This window comes from Rhinatrema bivittatum, chromosome 4 (assembly GCF_901001135.1).
Source record: "Rhinatrema bivittatum chromosome 4, aRhiBiv1.1, whole genome shotgun sequence".
In the NCBI taxonomy this organism is placed as follows: domain Eukaryota; kingdom Metazoa; phylum Chordata; class Amphibia; order Gymnophiona; family Rhinatrematidae; genus Rhinatrema; species Rhinatrema bivittatum.
Genome location: NC_042618.1, coordinates 230,724,934 through 230,745,342, shown reverse-complemented (window position 1 = coordinate 230,745,342; position 20,409 = coordinate 230,724,934). Strand labels below are relative to the sequence as shown.

The window sequence follows — 20,409 nt, the reverse complement described above, 5'->3', positions numbered from 1 at the left end:
AGGGGAAGGTGAGGGGAGGGCGTTAGAGGATTCCCTACAAGGCCGCTCCGATTTCGGAGCAGCCTTGGAGGGAACGGGTTAGGCTGCGCGGCTCGGCGCGCGCCGGCTATACAGAATTCATAGCCTTGCGCGCGCCGATCCAGGATTTTAGTGGATACGCGCGGCTCCACGCGTATCTACTAAAATCCAGTGTACTTTTGCTTGCGCCTGATGCGCCAGCAAAAGTACGCCTATTCGCGTTTTTTGAAAATCTACCCCATACTGAGGACAGTGGTAGAAGTAGAGTTAGGAGACTGCAGTATTATAAACAACTCACCTTTCACTCCCTGAAGAGCAGAGGCAAGGGGAGCAGTAATAAGGAGAAAACAAGGGACAGATAAAGGAAACATGATCTAGCAAAAGTGCAGGACATGGGAAACCTGAATAGGAGCTAACAGGTTACAATTCCCCAAAAAACAACTGGGATGAGGCCAGTAGAAGTATGAATAGAATGGGGGTAATAGAATACAATAGAGATAAATATACTAATTTACTAAAACAACTGTAAAGTACATTTGAAGTTTATGTTGTGGTGATCAAGGTCAGGAGTTCAAGGTTCTGGCTGTGGGCCAAAGACAGTAACAGATGACCAGGTTTTCAATTTCTTCCTAAAGATGAGGAAATATAGTACAAGCTTTATGTTCAGAGGTAGAGAGTTCTAGAGGATGAGGCCCAGTCCTGAGAAGGTTCTCTTCCTAGTATTTGTGAGCCATATTTCCTTGGGAGCTGATATCAATAGACAGGCTTAAAGTGGTTGTTACCAACCAGTAGTGATGTGGGCCCCAGTGATGGAATAACAGCCTACCTTGAGTAGAATCGCTCCGAGGGTCGGCCAAGGCGGACAGGATGCAATCCAAGAGGCAGTTCAGGTCAGAGACAAGCAGCGAGCAGCAATCCAAAGGACAGTCCGGGTCAGAGGCAGGCAGCAAGGCAACAATCCGAGAAGGCAATCCGAGTCAGAGGGAGGCAGCGAGCAGGAATCCAAAGGACAGTCCGGGTCAGAGGCAGGCAGCAAGGCAACAATCCGAGAAGGCAATCCGAGTCAGAGGGAGGCAGCGAGCAGGAATCCAAAGGACAGTCCGGGTCAGAGGCAGGCAGCAAGCCAACAATCCGTGAAAGCAATCCAAGTAAGGGAAAACCACCAATCCAACGAAAACGCACAAGCACAAGCAAGTCTGCAGCCGAGGCACTTGCTGGAGCTGAGGAGCAGGTTTAAATGACTATTTTTCCCGCGCTGGTGCAGGGCCCGTCGGGGACGTCAGCATGGGGGGAGGAGCCTGACCGGGCTAATTTGAGTGTCGCGATGCAGCACGCGGCCATGCCAGCAGCGGGAAGGGAGCACATGATGTCGGGAGGGCTTCCCCGAAAGAGGGGTATGGGACCGTGCCATAACAGTGGTGAAATCTGAAGGCAGGAGGGTGTGCCTAGGGTGAGTCAGTTGTTGAGGTAGGGTGGAGCCAAGCCTTTGAGGGCCTTGAAAGCCAGGACGAGGATTTTGAATATGGTTCAACAGGACGTTGGGAGCTAGTGTAGGGTTCATATTTACTGACGTTTAGCATAGTTTGTGCTGCTGAGTTTTGTATGAGCTGCAGGCGATTTAACTTTTTTGGTATACCAATATAAAGGGAATTGCAGTAATTCAGGTGAGAGATTATACAAGTCTGGACAACTGTTGCAAAGGCATTTCCATCAAAGAAGGGTTGGAGGTGGTATAGTTGGAAGATGGCTTGGTTGTGAAGGGCATTATTTCCACCAATGAAATAAACTCTGAACACTGGCAGTTGGAAAGAGGAAATTATTCAGTGATAATTCCCACAAAGAGCAGTGTGCAATACTGCAAAGATCTACAGCATGGGGCATAGCCCAGTTTGCAGCTGCTGTGCACAAAACTGTATATGTCCCCTCCCTTTTTCTTGCATTATCCCTACTACATTTTCCAATGCAATAACTCCCACCCCATAATTCCTATCTCTAACAGGTTGCTATGCCTGTCTTATCTTAAGCTTAGCTCCAATCACTTTGTAGCAATTTCTGCATTATAAGTTCATGATCAGAGCCTGCTTTAAGACAACATTATACATTATTGTTCAGTATGCGCCACCAGCTGCTCTGTCTTCAAACAACACCTGGACAGTATTTGAGCTTTAGTAGTGAGTTGGGAGTCTAATAAGAAGCCCAGGCTATGGACTTGTTGCTAAAGGATAGAGTTTATCCTTCCAAAGTCTCTCTTGAGTAAATATAGCTGTGGTCATTTTTTCCAATCCAAAGTACTTTCGTTTTGGGGGGGTTTAGTTTGTTTTGATGTAGCCAGTTTGCAATATTTTTAAGGCAATTGTTTAGGTTAGTGATTACATGGTCAGGGTCAAAGCCTAGAGGACACAATAGCTAGACATCATCTGCATGGTATGCAATTTGGAAATCTCTTGATTAGCCTGCCAAGTTGGACCATATAGATATTGAATAGAGTTGGAGATAGAAATGGTCCTTGCAGCACACTGCAGAGTTGGGGATGAGGGTAAGAGTATGCCTGTCCAAGGCAGACATTCTGAGTGTGATTTATGAAGGAAAGATATGAACATGCTAATGCTGGGCTTGTAAATCCTAGGTCCATTAGATGGGTGACGAGAAGTTTATGGTCCTTGGTTTCAAATGTTGCAGTTTGTCCACAGTCTAGGGAGAGTCATAGATCATCCACAAAACTAACTAATCCAACTTCTGTGCTGTGGTGGGGATCTGAATCCAGACTGGAAAGGGTCCACGTGATTAGCAGCTTGTAGAAATTTTGCTAATTATAATACAACCATTTTTTCCAATGATTTTGCTAAAGAGACTGGATGACAATTGCTCACAGCAGTTGAGTCCAAATTTGGTTTCTTCAGTGTAGAACCTACCACAGCTATTTTTAGGCATTTAAGTAGATGATCCTCTGATAGTGAGGTGTTAATGATGGTCTGGAGATAGCTGAGTAATTCAGATTTGGTCCGATGAGGCAAGGAGGGCAAGGGTCTTCCAGGCCTGTTGTATGGTTTGAGGTCTGAGAGAAGGGAGTTCACTTTATTATCAAGCAGGGAGCAGCAGGAGATGAGGGAATGGAAGGGTATGTTTCACTTAGTCTTGGTATGGCGATGGTATCTAGTTCTGCTCTGATGCGGTTGATCTTGTCAGTGAAGAATTTGGCTATTTTATTGCAGTAGGACTTTGTTCTTAGGAAAGTCGGTAGTGGTGTAGTGATTCCCAGGAGCCTATTGATAGTACAGAAGAGTTCTCTTGCTGAGTGTTTTGTTTTTTTTTTTTGCTTGGGCAATTACTTTTAAGAAATAGATCTTTATGGCTTCAGATATGATCCGACAAGGTCATAGGGATCTTGGAGGACAAATATTTGGGCAACAACCTCACTAGCTTTTGGCCAACAATCTCACTAATTTTAGTAGTGATTTAGATTATTGCAAAGCTTGGGGGTAAGACATGAAGGGTTGGCAGAGAGGGAAAGAGGGATTAAGGTCTTGATTCACTAAGATATTTTACCATTCTATGTCTAAATATGGAAACTTGTTTGCTCATCTTTACAAGATAGAAAGCCAAAGAAGAAGACAACAAAAACTGACTTTCATAAGGAGTGATAATCTACAAGTAGTCAAGCTTCTACAGTATGACCAAAAGTCATAATTACTTATGGGATCAATTAACTCATTTTTTGGATCTTGGAAAATTTTTCAACCAAAGGTTATATGACCCACCTCTTGGTTTGGGCTTGCGTACTTCAGGGCCACAGCAAAGACCCAGGGCCAGTTTCACTTTCAGATCTCTCAAACTGTTCAATAACATCAGGCATCAGCCCCTGGGTGCGAGGGTTCATTGGCAGGTAGGAGGTCCAAACCTCAGGGGTTCTAGGTGGTTTGGGATATCTCTATTACACAGTCACTTCTAGCCACACTGCTATTAGTACTCAATGGTAGCAGTCTTCAGCAGCCAGTAACCATATGGAGAAACTCACACAGAGGCTTGGATGGTGTTCAACAAAAATAGGTTTACTTTAAAGAAAAGAATCCATGCCAAAATGGCAAACGCCATCATCATCAACCAAAGTATTACAATCTGTAGTGCAGTGGGGGAGGGTATCCACTGGACTTCTCCTTTCTATTCTTCTCTTGGGATCTGAAGCAGTGTCCATAAACCCTTCCCCATATAGGATAGGGAAATCCTCCTCTTCAGTTGACATAGGCTGGGAGATAAGAAAATACTCAACTTTCTCACAAAAATCCCAATTACTTAGTCCTTCTGTTAACTGGGTGTATACCAAACAGCTGCAATCCAGTCTCTTCGAGCAGGGGAGTAGGTTTCCCTACTGATGAAAACGTTTCACAAATTCTCCAAAAATTAACCCAAATCAATCAGCCAAGAAAATACAGTTCTTCTTTTGTCAAGGTAGTAGTGTGGGTCCATGAGGGCTCCTTAAGATACTGTCCTTGATGGGTCCCTTCTCTGTAGAATGTGAAGCCTACTGGGGCAACTCTAAAAACTTCCCTTCTCCAGACTATGAACATCCAAACAGAAATTGGTTCTGATCATGCTCAACCCAATACTTAGAGGGAAGCGGAGTCCAATCCCAAAATAGGAGAATGGCCAAATACCTATTGAGGGATTAAAATGCAAAAAGTACCCAAAACTCCTGTCACAAGAGGAAAATTTAGTGAGGGTGAACATAAGAAATTGCCATGCTGGGTCAGACCAAGGGTCCATCAAGCCCAGCATCCTGTTTCCAACAGAGGCCAAACCAGGCCACAAGAACCTGGCAATTACCCAAACACTAAGAAGATCCCATGCTACTGATGCAATTAATAGCAGTTGCTATTCCCTAAGTAAAATTGATTAATAGCCGTTAATGGACTTCTCCTCCAAGAACTTATCCAAACCTTTTTTGAACCTAGCTACACTAATTGCACTAACCACATCCTCTGGCAACAAATTCCAGAGCTTTATTGTGCGTTGAGTGAAAAAAAAATTTTTCCGATTACTCTTAAATGTGCTACTTGCTAACTTCATGGAATGCCCCCTAGTCCTTCTATTATTCGAAAGTGTAGATAACCGATTCACATCTACTCGTTCAAGACCTCTCATCTATGTTTGTATTTGAGAATTGCAATTTGTAAAACAAGAATGAAATTTGGGTATCATTTTGGACCAGAAATTATCAATGTGTGCTCATATTAAATCTGTAATAACACATCAGCATTTACAAAATTGATTAAAGCCACTGTTGAATTCAGATGTCTTCTGTACTGTCTTATGTTGAAATAATAGGTTGAAATCTTCTGCTCAGTGTGATGTGGCAGCCAAGAAAGCAAATAGAATGCTAGGAATTAGTATGGAGAGTAAAACAGAGAATATCAGAATGCCTCTGTATCTCTCCATCGTGATTACACTTTGACTATTGTGTGCGGTCCTGGTCACCACATCTGAAAAAAGATATAGCAGAATTAGCAAAGGTACTGAGAAGGGCAACCAAAATGATAAAGAGGATGGAACAATTCACCCATGAGGAAAGGCTAAACAGGTTAGGGCTCTTCAGCTTGAAGAAGATGAGGGGAAATATGATAGAGGTCTATAAAATAATGAGTAGAGTGAAACAGGTAAACGTGAATCAGTTTAATCTTTCAAAAAGTACAGACTAGGGGACATTTCGTGAAGTTACTAGGTGATACATTTAAGACAAATAGAAGAAATATTTTTTTATACTCAATGCATAATTAAACTCTGGGATTCATTACTAGAGGATGTGGTGAAAGTTGTTAGTATGGCTGGGTTTAAAAAAGCTATAGAGTAGTTCCTGGAAGAAAAGTCCATAAACCATTATTAAAGTGGACTTGGGGAAATCCACTACTTATCCCTAGGATAAGCAGCATGAAATCTATCAACCTTTTGGGATCTTGCCAGGTACTTGTGACCTGGATTGGCTTGATGGATCTTTGGTCTGACCCAGTAAAGCAAATCTTATGCTTTTATTTTCTTATATTTCCTGCTTTGGATTATAGTAATTCAGTTTACATTGGTTTTCCTGCAAACTCCCTGAGGATCCTTCAAATTGTCCAAAATACAGCTGCACACATATTGGCAAGGGCCAGAGTAATCAATCACATTACACCTATACTCTACACTACACTTGCTTCCTGTTCAATGGCGGGTGACTTTTAAACTTGCTATGCTTACACACAGAATGAAGAATGTCAGTGCATCCTAGATTGGTTCAATATTGTATTTATACCCCTTCCAGATCCTTAAGATCCACTAACAGGTTTGCTGGAGGTACCTTCCGCTTGACTTGCACACCTCGTTGAAACTCGTGACTGGGCCTCTTCAATCACTAGTCTGTTTTTTAACTCATTACCTGGGCAGCTTCATACCATGACTGACATGTAGGGGTTTAAGAAAGCTCTCAAGATGTTTCTCTGTAATAACACCTTTGATTTAGCGGACTATGCTTACAGTCTTGATACCTTCTACGCTGAACTCCTGTATCGCCCTTGTTGTTTGAAGCACTTGATATTGATGAATGTTTTTATTGTTGTCATTAGTGTGTCTTGTTCTGATTGTATATGATGCCTCACTGATAACGCTTGTTCACTTTTTGTGGAATTGCTGCTTATATTGTGCTTTATTTGTATATTGATTGTACCCTGCTCCAAACTTATGGAGGGTATGGGTTATAATTTTTTTTTTAATAAATAAATAAATGCTATCTTTAACAGTATAGACCAAAATAACTGGGCAGATGGCATGGGTCTTTATCTGCCGTACACTCTGTTGCTAAGATTCATTAATCACTTATGCCAATGCCTAAAGCTAAGATAAAGCAGCTCTGACCTCTCATGTGCGGTAAATAGAACCTAAAACAGGGGTGGGTAAAATGTGGCCTGTAGGACTGTTTTATGCAGCCCCCATGTTTATTTTAAAAAATAATGCAAAAATCAATTTCCCCTGCTTGCTCTGCTGAAGACCGCTACTGCTTTCAGGCTGTTGGTGAACAGCTGATTTTACTGTTCTTGTTTTCACCACAGGCCTGATTTCTGGATTTCCTGCCCTCACATTTGCCTTTGGGATGGTAGCAAACTCAGAAATTAGGCCTGCGGTAAAATCCAAAAAAAGGTAAAAGCAGCTGTTTGCTGGCAGAGAAAAAGAGAGGCGTTTCACTTAGTGCAGGTCCAGCCAGCGATGGTGGGCCTCAGCATTTCCCACAGGTCCTCCAGTTCTCTCCTTTCCCTTACTGATTGGGCAGCAGGAGGTGAGGAAAGCAGCGGCAGCCTGTTGGGCCACATCCTCCTCTTCTGCTGCCTGGGGCCAGACTGCTGTTTTGATCCGTGCAGCTGTACGCTGTTCCACATGATTCAAAAACAGCAGCTGGTCCCCAGGATGCAGATGAGGAGGACAGGGCCAGAGGTCATGCCATGCTCCTCCTCATTGTTAGATCAGACCTCGTCCCAGAGAGATGGCCCCAAGCTGTTCTCGGGGCATGGGGAAATGTGAATGCTTACAGCTAATGAATCTGGGGAAGGGAGTTATGTGAAAAAGGAGCTGTGAGGGGGGGGGAGGAGTTTGGGTGAAAGAGGGGCTAGGTAGGATTGTATGAAGCAGGAAGGATTGGGGGGTAATGTAGGACAAAAGCAACTTGGAGGTGTAATGTAGAGAAGCAAGGAAGGAGCATATATATGCTGCTTTTTCCTTTTTCTGTGCTTTTATTTGCCCTGGGACCATATCTGTGGGCATTGCCTGTTTCAGTCAACTGCACAGGGAAATTATTTACCTATAAATTAATTTCATTTACAAGGTTGTGAGGTTGGTCACCCTGACCCCTCTGCTAGAGTCACTCAGAATATGCAGCAAGTATCACATGCTGAGTATAAGGTGACCTGGTGTTTATCGGTTGCTTCTGATTCAGTGAAACAATGTTAAAGGTGTCTTCAACCAAAATCTTATGTAGTTACATACTGTTTTGCCCACAGTTGCTGATTACCGAAGACTTTTGTATTTGAATCTCTCTTGTGGCCAGCAGCTTTTTCCTCTGACTGTAATAATTACACTCCAGTAGCAGTTTATTACTCTTTTGTAGGGACGTGAAAAATATTAACAATATTTCTTAGATCACTGTGTGTCATTTCCCATCCAAAAGAACACAAAATAGTAATGAAATGTTATTTTCTTTGTTTCAGCACGCACTAAGCACATTAGTGCATGCTGTTGGTAAACATGCACATGTTGTAAAAAATAGCGCACACCAAAAACGAAATGAAGCTAAATAGATGAAGCTAATGAAACGAAATAAAACAACAGAAAATAAAGCAGAAAACAAAACAGATATCTTTTCCATACATACCCATACTCCTTTGATAAATAATACCTTTCCAGCAACGAGATCAATTGGGAATTAAAGGGGTTCTATTCCACAGTCTGCTGCTGGAGACACTCATAGATGCCTCAAACGCTCCTGCCCCATAATGCTCAGATGACATTTATCTTCTATTTCTCATATGCTAAATACGCTTAAGGGTAGATTTTAAAATGTGTGCGTACGTGTCCACGTGCGCACGGTTATTTTATAACATGCGTGCATCGGTGCGCACGTTATAAAATAGGATTCACGCACGCACATGCGCGCCGTATTTTAATATCTGCACACGCATGCGCAGGCGGGTAGCTTCTTCTGCACACGGGGGGGGGGGGATTTTTCAAATTATGCGCAGTGACGCAATTTGCTATTTATGTTTTTCCCAGTTGCCTCCCAGTCTGCTCCCTAGCCCTAATCTTCCTCCCTCTTTCCCTCTTCCATTCTCCTCCCTGCACCCTAATCCTACCCTAACTATCCCCAAATTTTTTATTTTCATTCTTACTGTTCCTCCAGAGCAGAAGTAATCACCGTGCTGGCCAGCTGCCAGAGCTCACTTCCCTGGGACAGCGGCTAATGGTGCTGTCCTGGCCTGCATCGCCCCACCCCTCCCTGCCCAGACCACGCCCTTCAGCCCACCCCTTTTATCTGGCCCGGCACGTCTGCGCGTACCAGGGGTTATGCGCATGGCTGGGTCTTTTGGAAAATGCACACGCAGGGCCCAGCCCTGCGTGCAACCCCAAAATTTACACACGCAAGGCTTTTAAAATCCGGGCTTTAATATTTGCTTCCTTATGTTTCTGCTATAAGTCTATGTGTGTGGTGAGGTGGAGAGAGAGGGCACAGTTTATTTTTTAATTTGAGATGATTCTAAAACTTTTATTGTGGTTTACTTTTGCTTTGGAACTTGTGCACAATTCCAGGCCCTAGAAACTTTTCTTTGTTTTTTTGTTGTTTTTTTTTTTGTAGGGCTACCTACAGTACCTGAATGTAAACTGTTTTGAAGTGTCACAAAAAGATGAAATAGAAATACAAATAATAATAATAATACCTTTGAATATTATCCTCAAAATGTTGACCAAGCAATGGCATCTAGTGGTGAGCCAAGTGAATTGCAGACTAGTGCTACCTAGACCAGGTGCTCCCATTCTGAAGGGCTCTGTCCTTTCCAAGTCCTGGAGACCTCCTAGGAGGTCAGAAAAGATAAGGTCCAACAGTGATCAGTCGGTTGGGAAGATCAAACGTACAAAGCAGGGCAACAAACCAGCACTGTGATGTATATTGTTTCAAACATATAACACCATATCTCTAGCATTAAGTATATTGTCTGGTAGGTCTTGTGAATGAGTCATAGCTTGGAAGAAAATCCCAAACGGAACATTCAACAACTTCTGACCTACATTTAAAAATCTGTGTTATGGGAATCAATCAGTTGTAATTTTCTAAAGAAAAAAGGTGGCAGGTCACGTCCAGAGGCAGCCTTCACCTTCTACCTTTTTCCCCAATGGGGAAAAGAAAACTAGTTCAAAAAGGTTCAGGACTGGGTGAGCTGGCATGACCTGGCAGAGAATCACCACTGGTGGGAATGATCCACAACTTCCTTTGGTAATTCTCTTTCCGAAAAATCCAGTTTTACTGCAAGGATCTCCTTGGCTGCAGCCGGGAGACACCAAAGCCAATTTGACAGGCTGAGCTTCTTAGATAATTTTTTTTTATTATTATTAAATTAATGAACGTGTACATGCTCTGTGTTCCTACCTCCAGGCGCTCCCCTATGTGGCTCTTTTGATTGTGATGCTGTTCTTCATCTATGCTGTTATTGGAATGCAGGTAAGGGACCGTAAAACACAACAGTGCCCAAGGGGCAATTCTCTTCCTCTCTGTCGTTCTCTCTCACACACATATACACATACCTCTAACAGCCCTGAATGAACAAGTGGCAGGAGGAAATATTATATCTGTTTTCCAGACCTTATCTCTGTAGTATCACACAGGACTGGGTAAAGGTTTAAGAGTAAAGCTGAGGTTAAAAGAGTGACATGCCGTTCATTTTGGCCAGAATGGACAGTCTGGCTGTCTGCTAAAATAAACTGCAGGTCTAGGGACCCAGAACCAAATTTAGCACAGTCTCTGTTTCTGGAACTGCATCCTGGGCAAGGTATTAGACACCCTAAGTCAGTGGTTCTCAACCCTGTCCTGGGGACCCCCCCAGCCAGTCGGGTTTTCAGGATATCCACAATGAATATGCATGAGAGAAAATTTGCATGTTATGGCGCAGTGCATGCAAATTTTCTTTCTTAGGGCAGTGGTTCTCAACCCTGTCCCCAGGACAGGGTTGAGAACCACTGCCCTAAGTAAACCTTCAGTCTTTTGCCCCTCCATCCTGTTACTCACCTCCCTACCAGCAGCAGCTCTGGCACAGCATCCCCCCCTTCTCCACCCCTGAACTCCAACAGACCCATCTCCCACTTCTCCACAGCTGCCTCCTCTCCGCCCCCCCCCCCCAATAGCCATCCCTCCCTCTTCTCCCAGCAGCCCTCTCTTCCCCTCCCCTCCCCCCAGTAACCCACCATTGTTCTTCCTTCCCTACTCCCAGCAATCCCTTCTCTTTCCACAACACCTCTTTTCCAACCCCCGAGTAGACTCCTCTCTTCCCCCCTAGTAGCCCCCTATCTCTCTTTCCCCAAGCCTGAAGCTCCCTCTCTTTCCCCAATCTCCCCGGCATCCCCCCTGTCTTTCCCAGCCTCCCATCCCCAGCAAACCTCTGCTGTCTTCCCTTAAACCCCAACAGTTCCTCTTCATCACCTCTCCAGGCCCAGTAGCCCCCTCTCTTCCCCTTCAGTCCCAGTGCTCCCCCTCCCTCTTCCTTCCAAGCATCAGCAGCCCCCCTCTACCCACCCAGTAACTCTTCTCTCGCTTTCCCAAGCCCCCAGGAACTCCCTGCCTTTTCCAGCACCCAACCCTAGTAGTCCTCCCTCTCTCCCCCCTCAGCACCAGTATCTTTCTCTCTTATCCCCAATCCCATCCCATTCATCCCTCCTTTTTCATTCTCCCTGCTGCCAGTCTACCCGCTGTGTTGGGGATTCTGAACGCCACTTCCAGCACAAAACCTGCAGCACCTGGCTCTGCAGACTCGTCTCATTTCTTCCCACTCTCCTGGGGTGCTGGTCGCAGCTCAGTCTCTTGTGCATACACAGTATGCGCGAGACTCCCACACTCCCCTGCTGCCAACGCAGTTGAATGCACGTCACTTCCCGACCTGCATCTCTGCCCCCTCCCAAGACAGGAACGTCTGGTTCAAGTGCCCGGCAGTGGTGGCACAACGTAAGCATAACGGGTGACACCAGGGGATTACCACCAGCAGGCATCTCTTTCATGCCCCCTTTCTCCCTCCACACACATACTGCCTTCCTTCTCTGGGATCCCCGGGGCGAACTTGGCAGAGTCAGCACTGGATTGATGGACTGGCCACGTGCAGCATGTCTGCCGCAGGCTGGTCCTTTTGCATTGCTATGGTAGCAACTCTAGAATTCTGCCAGTATAATGCAGCTTCATAGTTCACCTAAAAAAAGTAATTATGTCCCTGGAATAAGCATAATTATAACCGAAAAGGATTTTTAAAGGGTCCATTCTAGATATCTAAATATTTATTCTGGATGTGAAAATGTTTATCTGTTCCAGTTTTGTGCCACCAGGGTTTGCTTTTTTTTTTTTTTTTTTAAAGAAAATTACTGAAGACGCTCTGCCCTTCATGTCATGCTTCAGAATACACACAAAGTTCCCTTGATGTGTGTTAACAGCTTTACTGGGGTTTTTTGTACCGAACCTATTTGTTATAAATGACTGCATTGTAAGCAGACACAAAATTCTCACTCATTGCTGCTTCAGCAGGCTGAAAGTTATGAAACTGTTTCAATAAAGGAAGGGGAACGGTGTTCAAATCTCTCACACTGTCTCTATGTTAGGTGTTTGGTAAAATTGACCTGAATGACAACACAGAGATCAACAGGAACAACAACTTTCAGACCTTCCCTCAAGCCGTGCTCCTCCTCTTCAGGTTTGTCTCTTAGAGTCAACAAGTGGGGATGCTGAGATTTCACTGGAAATAAACCATATCACCCTTTAATGCCTGATGCTTGGCTAGCTACCATATTCTCATTCTCTGGGCCATTAATTCTCATGGTGTCCCATTCTCTATCCTTGAAGGCCGCCTGACCACTGGGATCAGGTCATAGGGTTGCAGTTTTTAGTGGAGGACCCAGTGTAAGCCATGGATCTCCCAACAGGAACTGTTCAAACTTTGCATTTTTTTTAATTGAAGTTTTATTGGATAGTATCCTAGGTACAAACATCAATAAAACAACCATATACGGTATGTATAGTAACAAATACCCATGAGAACTTCCACGATTTGTACAGAATAAATTAATCACTATCACAACCCTTCCCATCCATCTTCCCCTACCTCATTGTATTGTAGGATTATGTCTAAAAGAGAACTCTTTCATATTCAAAGTTAAATCATACAAATCCTCAAATGGCTCCTACACAACTTTCAGTTGTTAGAGCTTATCCCAAGCATGGCAGTTCATTTTCTCCATCAAATGTACAATCTGGATCCAAATTATACTTCTCAAATGTAATTGGTTTCACCGATTGACAAATCCAGAAGTCTCCTGTAGCCTGCTAATGAATCCCAGTCTGCTGTGTAGGCTCCAATTTTATTTTTTTTTTTTTTAGATCTTTTTCTGTACTTGAAATGTTCTTGCCAATATCTAGGCAACCCTGTGATTCCGATTTAAAAGGAGTCACGAACGATGTCGAATCACATTGAGAAACTGAAATATCACTTGCTTGTGTGTAATGTTTCGGGTAACAACATTGACCACTATGAGTATCGCTGTCTCTTCTCCTTTATCCCAGGTGTGCCACTGGTGAAGCTTGGCAGGAGATCATGCTTGCTTGTCTGCCTAACAAGAACTGTGACCCTGCTTCTGAGCTGGGGAACTCCACCGAAGTAGACAATTCCTGTGGAAGCAGCTTTGCCGTATTTTATTTTATCAGTTTCTACATGCTCTGTGCCTTCTTGGTGAGTATGAAACTTACAGGAGATCAGAAATCGATGACCTCTGTGAATGGTACCAAATGTTTCTTCTCTTTCTGTTTAACGCTTAATATTCTGCCTTTTCAATTTCAAAGGATTGCCCAAAGCGGCTTACATTATAATTCATAAAAATATTTCATAACATACAAATCAAAGCAATTAATTCTGTAGCCCCTCTTCTAAAACCTCAAGTTATAATAGAGTATATAGACAGAAATCTGTTGCTAGATAGTTGATCAAGTGCTGTTCTCGGGTTCACAGGGACAATAAGCACATTGTGAATTTTGCTGAGGTGAACATCTAGACTAATTCAAGAGGTCAATGCTGAGAGCAGCAAAGCTGAAAGATGGTAAAGCTTGAAATTCACTGAAACAACTTAATACAGTGTTTGTGACAAGGGGAGAAAAGTGAGCAACCCTGTGTTAGTAGATTTGTAGCTGCACTTTTGACTCATCAGTAGTTCAGTTTTAGAACCAGTGGGTTGTAAATACAAATATCAAAATCTCTGGCTGGGAACAGATTGTAGAACTGCAGGGTGCTGCAGGCAGTGTGGAACCTTCACAGTACAGTATGTAATGTCCCATTTTGTATAGGGTGCTATTAGGGATGTAATTTAGGTTACTGATGCACGTATTATATACTGAAAAATACGTACCCTGTACTGAGTAAGTGTATGCAGTACTGATTACTGAACAGCAATATAACAGAAGCAAGATACCCACAATAAAGCTACAAATTCAAGGGTGCTTATGTAAATAAAGATATATATATATATATACTTTTGCCCATGGGAAAAAAGTGGCAGAGTTAGGTCAGCAGATGGAAAGCACATATGTTGACTTCATTTTCAAATCACTACACATCCTTTTCAGTGGAGGAGTCCTTCAGCATGGAGAAGTAGCCTAGTGGTTAGCACAGTGGGTTGCAACCCAGGGAAAAGGAGTGCTCAAATCCCACTGCTGCTCCATGTGACCTTGAGCAAGTCACTTCACCCTTTCTTGCCTCAGGTACAAACATACAGGTGAATTTTCAAAGGAGTTACTTGTGTAAATGTAACATCCTATTGTAGCAATTTTCAAAAGACATTTATGTGCGTAAAGTGCACTGGCATGAGGAAATCCTATGGACCATTCAATGGCAATTTTTAAAAGCCCACTTACTTGGGTAAAGTGCATTTACACATGTAAAACCCATTTTTAAATGCATGAATGCTTTTGAAAATCAGGCCCTATGGGTCTTATTTACTAAGCTTTTTTTCCCCATAGACATAGAATAAGGGAAAAAAACTTTAGTGAATGAGGCCCTTAGAGGTATATTTTAAAAGCGCTGCTCCTGCCAAAATGCCCGCATTCGTGGGCTACGTGCAAGCAACACGGATTTAAAATAGCTGAGACGTATTAGCATATATACTGTATACACGTCAAAAATAAGAGGGCGGAAAATGGGCAGGGAATGGGTGTTCTGCGGCGGGGCCAACAGTTATCCGCATAACATTGTATTTTAAAACAGGAGACTGTGGCGTGTGTTGCTTGTTATTCGCATAACCTTACTGCTCCAAATGAGGAGCAAGCCTGTAGATCTCAGGTTTTAGGGCTTACACAGGGTGAGGAGTCTGGGTCAACCCGGGGGGGGGGGGGGGGCGTGCAGGCTGAAGAACCAGAGGGGTCTCGAAGGCCTCGATATTAACTGGGCAAACTGGTGGACTACTTGGAAAAACTGGGTTCCCTGTACGTACCCGGATCAGTCCAGACTGCTGGGTTTTGCCTCCCTTCCAGCAGATGGAGACGGAGAAAAACTTTGAGAGCACCCCGCTCTTAAACCGGTGTGTCACCTGCAGCTCTTCAGTATTTCTCTGTCTCCAGCAGATGGAGGTGGTGCAAAACCTGCAGTTCTGAACGTCTGGGGGTTCTCCAAAAAAAAAAAAGAAAAGAGAGACAATAAAGGAAGGCAGATCCAGTTATTTTAAATCCTTCCTTCAGGCTGTCAAGGTAGGACCAGAAGATCAGCAGTCCTCCCAGGGAGTTGGCAGGTCCTGGGGGAACCATCCTCCCTGGTAGCAGGCATCAGGTAACTCGGGTTGGTGACCCGGTTGGCTCCCTTTTTTGGCCGCCAAGGGTGATAGCCAGTGTTCCAGCTCCCTCCCTCCCCCCCCCCCCCCAGCAGGGATCCAGTGTCACTTAGCCCTCCTTGCCGAGTTCTTGAAAAAAAAAAAAAAAATTTAAAAAAAGAATCAGCATTGCTTGGAGCGGCGGCTGTTTCCGGTACGGTTGACCTTCGGGGGTCAAGTCACGCTGAGGGGCAGTGCTTTAGTAGTGTTTCCCGGGTCCCGCTCTGTGGTGCGTGGGAGATTGGTGGCGCAGTCCGCACATGCTTTTTCGGCACTGATCATGCCGCGTGGTGCCCGGTGTGAGGCCTGCGGGGAGCTGACTTCACGGCTTTCCCGTTCAGACCTCTATGTGCGCTGCCTCCCCTGGGGGGGGGGGGGAGAGAGCTCCTCCAGCGTGGTGGCAGATCTGACGGCTAGGCCCCGTGGGGTGGGTAGACGGGCTGTCGGGAGGGAGAACGAGGCCGTCCCATTCGCACTGAGCATGGGATCGTGGCCATTTTGGATCCTCTGCCGGCTGCATCTGAGGCTTCAGGCGGGGGAGGGGACTTCCCCCCCCCCCCCCCCCCACGCTATCACCAGTAGTTTTGAGTCCAGGGGATCCCCAGGACTCCTTCTTTGAGCTTCCAGAGATTCCCCCTGTTCCCCGGGGGGGGGGGGGGGGTTCGGGGCCTGCCTGTTTTTTTGGCAGAATATTTTAGTCTGATGCACCAGGCCTATTTGGCTAGCCAGGCCCAGCCCAGTGGGCTGGGGGAGCCTCAACACCTGGAGGGGCCACCTAGCAAGCTGCCCTGGCAGCTGGAGCTGCAAGGGATTGTTTGGGGTCGGAGAGCCATGGCCCCTCGATGATCTCGCTGCGGCAGAGCCCGGGGTAGGGCAGGCCTTGGGCAAGTGCCCTCTTTTGGTTCCCGCACCTCTGACGAGGGTGGATCTGGGAGAAGAGCAGGAGAAGGCAGTGCCACTGGACGGAGATGATCCTAAGGTCATCCACCTTTTTCAGAGGGTGGAACTTAGTCCCCTCATCCCGCATGTCCTGGCGGAGCTGGGCGTTGCGGCACCTCCAGCCTCTATACGGTGTACCTAGTCCTGGCGGGTTTACGGGGCCCGGCTAAGACCTTTTCATTTTCTCAGATGATCCAGCAACTAATGGTCCGGGCAGCCGTCTGCAGTAGCCTCGCGCTCAGGTCAGGCCTGAGATGAATTCAACAGCTCTTGAGTACCAGGGACCTTCCCCCTCAGGAGTAGGCGGTGGCCTATGAGGCAGACGCCTTATATGATCTCCTTCGGACCTCCTCTAGAACTATGGTGTTAGCTATATCAGCCAGGAGGCATTTATGGTTGTGCAATTGGTTTGTGGACGTTTCCTCTAAAGCGCAGCTTGGTGCGCTCCCTTTCAAGGGAAAGCTCCTCTTTGTCTAGGGCTTAGAGCAACTAATCAAGACTCTGGATAACAATAAAGTGCACAAGTTGCCTGAAAATAAGCCGAAGGGATCTAGGGGGTTTCCCCCAACCTGCTCTCGCTTTAGGGGCCAGAGGCGTTTTTTGCCAGAATAGAGCAGTTGGCATGGGCCAGCGTCAAGCCTCGGGGAGGTCTCAGTCCTTTCGCGGTCATCAAGCCGGCTGAGATAGTACCGGCCAGGGAACCCTCATGGCCGAATCTTCGCAATGAGATACGGCTGGCCCATTCCTCCATGCCAGTCATCGGGGGACAACTCTCCCTTTTTTTCAGGGAATGGGCCAAGATAACGTCAGACCAGTGGGTACTCTGTATCATTGCTCACGGCTATGCTTTATTTATTTATTTATTTGAAGTTTTTTCTATACCGAAGTTTGGCGAAAGCCTTCACTCCGGTTTACATTTGAAATAACATTTTACATTCAAATAGCATTCGAGAACGTGATTAACAGTAAGTAATCGTTTGAACTTTGTACATTAAACTCTAGACGTCAGTAAATTGGTATTTACTTTGGGAATCGGCAGCATAATGCTGAATAGTGGTTAGATTGCTTGAAGGTGGAGATTTAGTGCTTTCCTAAGTAATTGTATTCTCTCGGTTTTATGCAATCTGAGGAGAGGTTATTTTGGTATTTCTGTGTGATGTTACTATTTTCTGATTCTCAGTATAGAATTTGCTCGTCCTCTCCGGGACCTATTTCTGATCTCTCCATGTGGCTCGCCAGCGAAATGACAAATAGTCCATCAGACCATCCACCAGCTGGAATCCCTGGGGGCCATTGTTCCTGTTCCTCCAGAAGAATGCGGAACAGGACGTCATTCCATTTACTTCGTGGTGCCGAAGAAGGAAGTGTATTTCTCTCCCATTCTAGATCTGAAGAAGGTGAACAGGGCCTTCAAAGTCCCACACTTCCATATGGAAACCTTGTGCTCGGTCATCATGGCAGTGCACAAGGGAGAGTTCTTGTCTTCTCTCAATCTGACAGAAACATATCTGCACATAGGTATCCACAGGGATCATCAGAAATTTCTCCACTTCATGACTCTGGGCATGCATTTCCAGTTCTGCGCTCTTCCTTTTGGTCTGGCGACGGCTCCGCGTACTTTCACCAAGGTCATGGTGGTGGTAGCAGCGGCCCTTCGCAGGGAAGGGATCCTAGTCCACTCATACTTGGACGACTGGCTCATTCGGGCGAATTCAGAAGCAATCTGCAAGCAGGCAGTGCACGCGGTCATGCATCACCTACAATCCCTTGGATAGGTGGTCAACCAGGGCAAGAGTCACCTGCATCTGTCTCAGGTCCTGGACTTCTTAGGAGCTTGGTTCAATACCCAGGTGGGCAAAGTCTTTCTCCCAGATGAAAGAGCCACCAAGCTGCAGTCTCAAGTTCAGCACCTTCTGGAGGCATTGGTGCCCAGAGTCTGGGATTACTTGCAGATCTTGGGATTCATGACATCCACTCTGGAGTTGGTGCCATGGGCTTTTGCTCATATGAGGTCCTTACAGAAGGCATTGTTGTCCCAGTGGGATCCTATGTCGGAGGAGTTTCAAGTTCCCTTATCACTCACGGAGTCCGCCAGGTCTAGTCTTGGTTGGTGGCTGGTGCAAGACCACTTGGTGCACAGAGTGGATCTCGAGGTGCTTCACTGGGTGATTGTGATGACGGATGCCAGTCTCGCTGGTTGGGGGGCGGTGTGTCAGCCTCATTCAGTCCAGGGCCAATGGACTCAGGAGGAGGTGACATGGTCGATCAATCGCCTTGAGATGAGAGCAGTTCACTTGGCGTTGCAGAGTTTTCTCCCACTCTTGCGCAACCGGGCGGTGTGAGTGCTGTCGGATAATGCAACAATGGTGACCTATTTCAAATGTGAAGGCGGGACCAGGAGACACCCAGTAGTCTTGGAGGCAGCTCAGCTGATGGCCTGGGTGGAACGGAATCTGTCCGTGCTGGCCACATTGCACATAGTGGGGACCGACAACATGCAGGCGGATTTTCTGAGCCGTCAGAGGCTAGACCCCAGAGGGTGGGAGCTCTCAGATGAAGCCATGACTCTCATCTCTCGCAGAAGGGGTGTCACCCATCTGGACGTGATAGCGACTCACAGGAATGCCAAGGCTCCACTATTCTTCAGTCGCTGAGGAGAACAAGAAGTGGAAGGGGTCGAACACAGTCCTGCTTTATGTGTTTCCTCCATGGCCTCCGATAGGAACAATTCTTCGGAGAATAGAGGTTCATCCTTGTCCAGTGATTTTGGTGGCCCCAGAGTGGTCCCGAAAACCTTGGTTTGCAGACCTGGTCAATTTGACAGTGGATGGTTCCCTGCACCTGACTCATCTTCTGCACCTGCTCCGGCAAGGCCCCATATTTTTCGACCAGGCAGATCGCTTCTGTCTATCGGCCTGGCTTTGGAGAGGAGGCGGCTGAGGAAGAAAGGCTACTGGGAGGACTACATTACCACCCTTCTTCGAGCTCGCAAGATGTCTACGTTCTTAACTTATGTCAGGGTTTGGAAAGTCTTCGAATCCTGATGTGAGGAGCAGAGAGTTCTTCCTCATCAGTCCTCGGTGACCCAAATCCTAGCCTTTTTGCAAAAGGGCCTCACTAAGGCTAGATGTTTAATTCTCTAAGGGTGCAGGAGGTGGCCCTGGGGTGCTTCAGAGGCAAGGTTCATCGTGTGACCCTAGCGGCACATTCCGACGTTGTCAGTTTTCTTTGCGGAGTGAAGCATATGAATCCTCCAGTTCATCCCGTTTGTCCCTCCTGGAGTCTTAACTTAGTCCTTAAAGTCTTGTGTGAAGCTCCTTTTGAACCTCTTAGGAAGGCAACGTTAAAGGACTTGACTCTGAAAATGGTGTTTTTGGTGGTGATTTGTTCAGCTAGGAGAGTGTCAGAGTTGCAAGCTCTCTCTTGCCAGGAGCCATTTTTGTGGATTTCGGATTCGGGAGTCTCTATTAGAACAGTTCCCTCCTTTCTTCCAAAGGTGGTTTCAGCTTTTCACTTGAGTCAGTCAGTAGAATTACCAGCCTTCCCTAATGCTGAAATGGAGTCGTCTCACGCGCGGGAATTGAAGCGCTTGGACATCAGAAGGGACCTCTTATGTTACTGGGAGGTTATTAACTCTTTTCATCTCTCGGATCATCTCTTTGTCTTGTGGAGCGTGTTACAATTATGTGAATACTTGATGGACAACAGTCTTACCTTAGGCCGTGATGGAAAAGTCGAGGTATCTGGCACAAGAATGTCCCAAACTAGACTCAGTCCAGTAGATAGGCGAGGCAGTCCAATTCCGGTCTGGGTTGTAGGCAGGCGGTAGGCAGAATATCCAGA

The 20,409-nt window shown here is 45.8% G+C and overlaps 1 protein-coding gene across 18 annotated transcripts in view; it reads left to right on the top strand.

Annotated features, from left to right (window-relative positions):
• Positions 1-20,409, top strand: part of CACNA1C (calcium voltage-gated channel subunit alpha1 C) — a 1,539,476-nt gene that overhangs the window by 1,435,354 nt on the left and 83,713 nt on the right. For all 18 annotated transcript variants that reach the window (XM_029599882.1, XM_029599881.1, XM_029599874.1 and 15 more), the window contains 3 exons: positions 10,181-10,246; positions 12,382-12,473; positions 13,340-13,505. In XM_029599882.1, the coding sequence (XP_029455742.1) occupies positions 10,181-10,246; positions 12,382-12,473; positions 13,340-13,505 (324 nt within the window). The remainder of the gene's footprint in view (positions 1-10,180; positions 10,247-12,381; positions 12,474-13,339; positions 13,506-20,409) is intronic.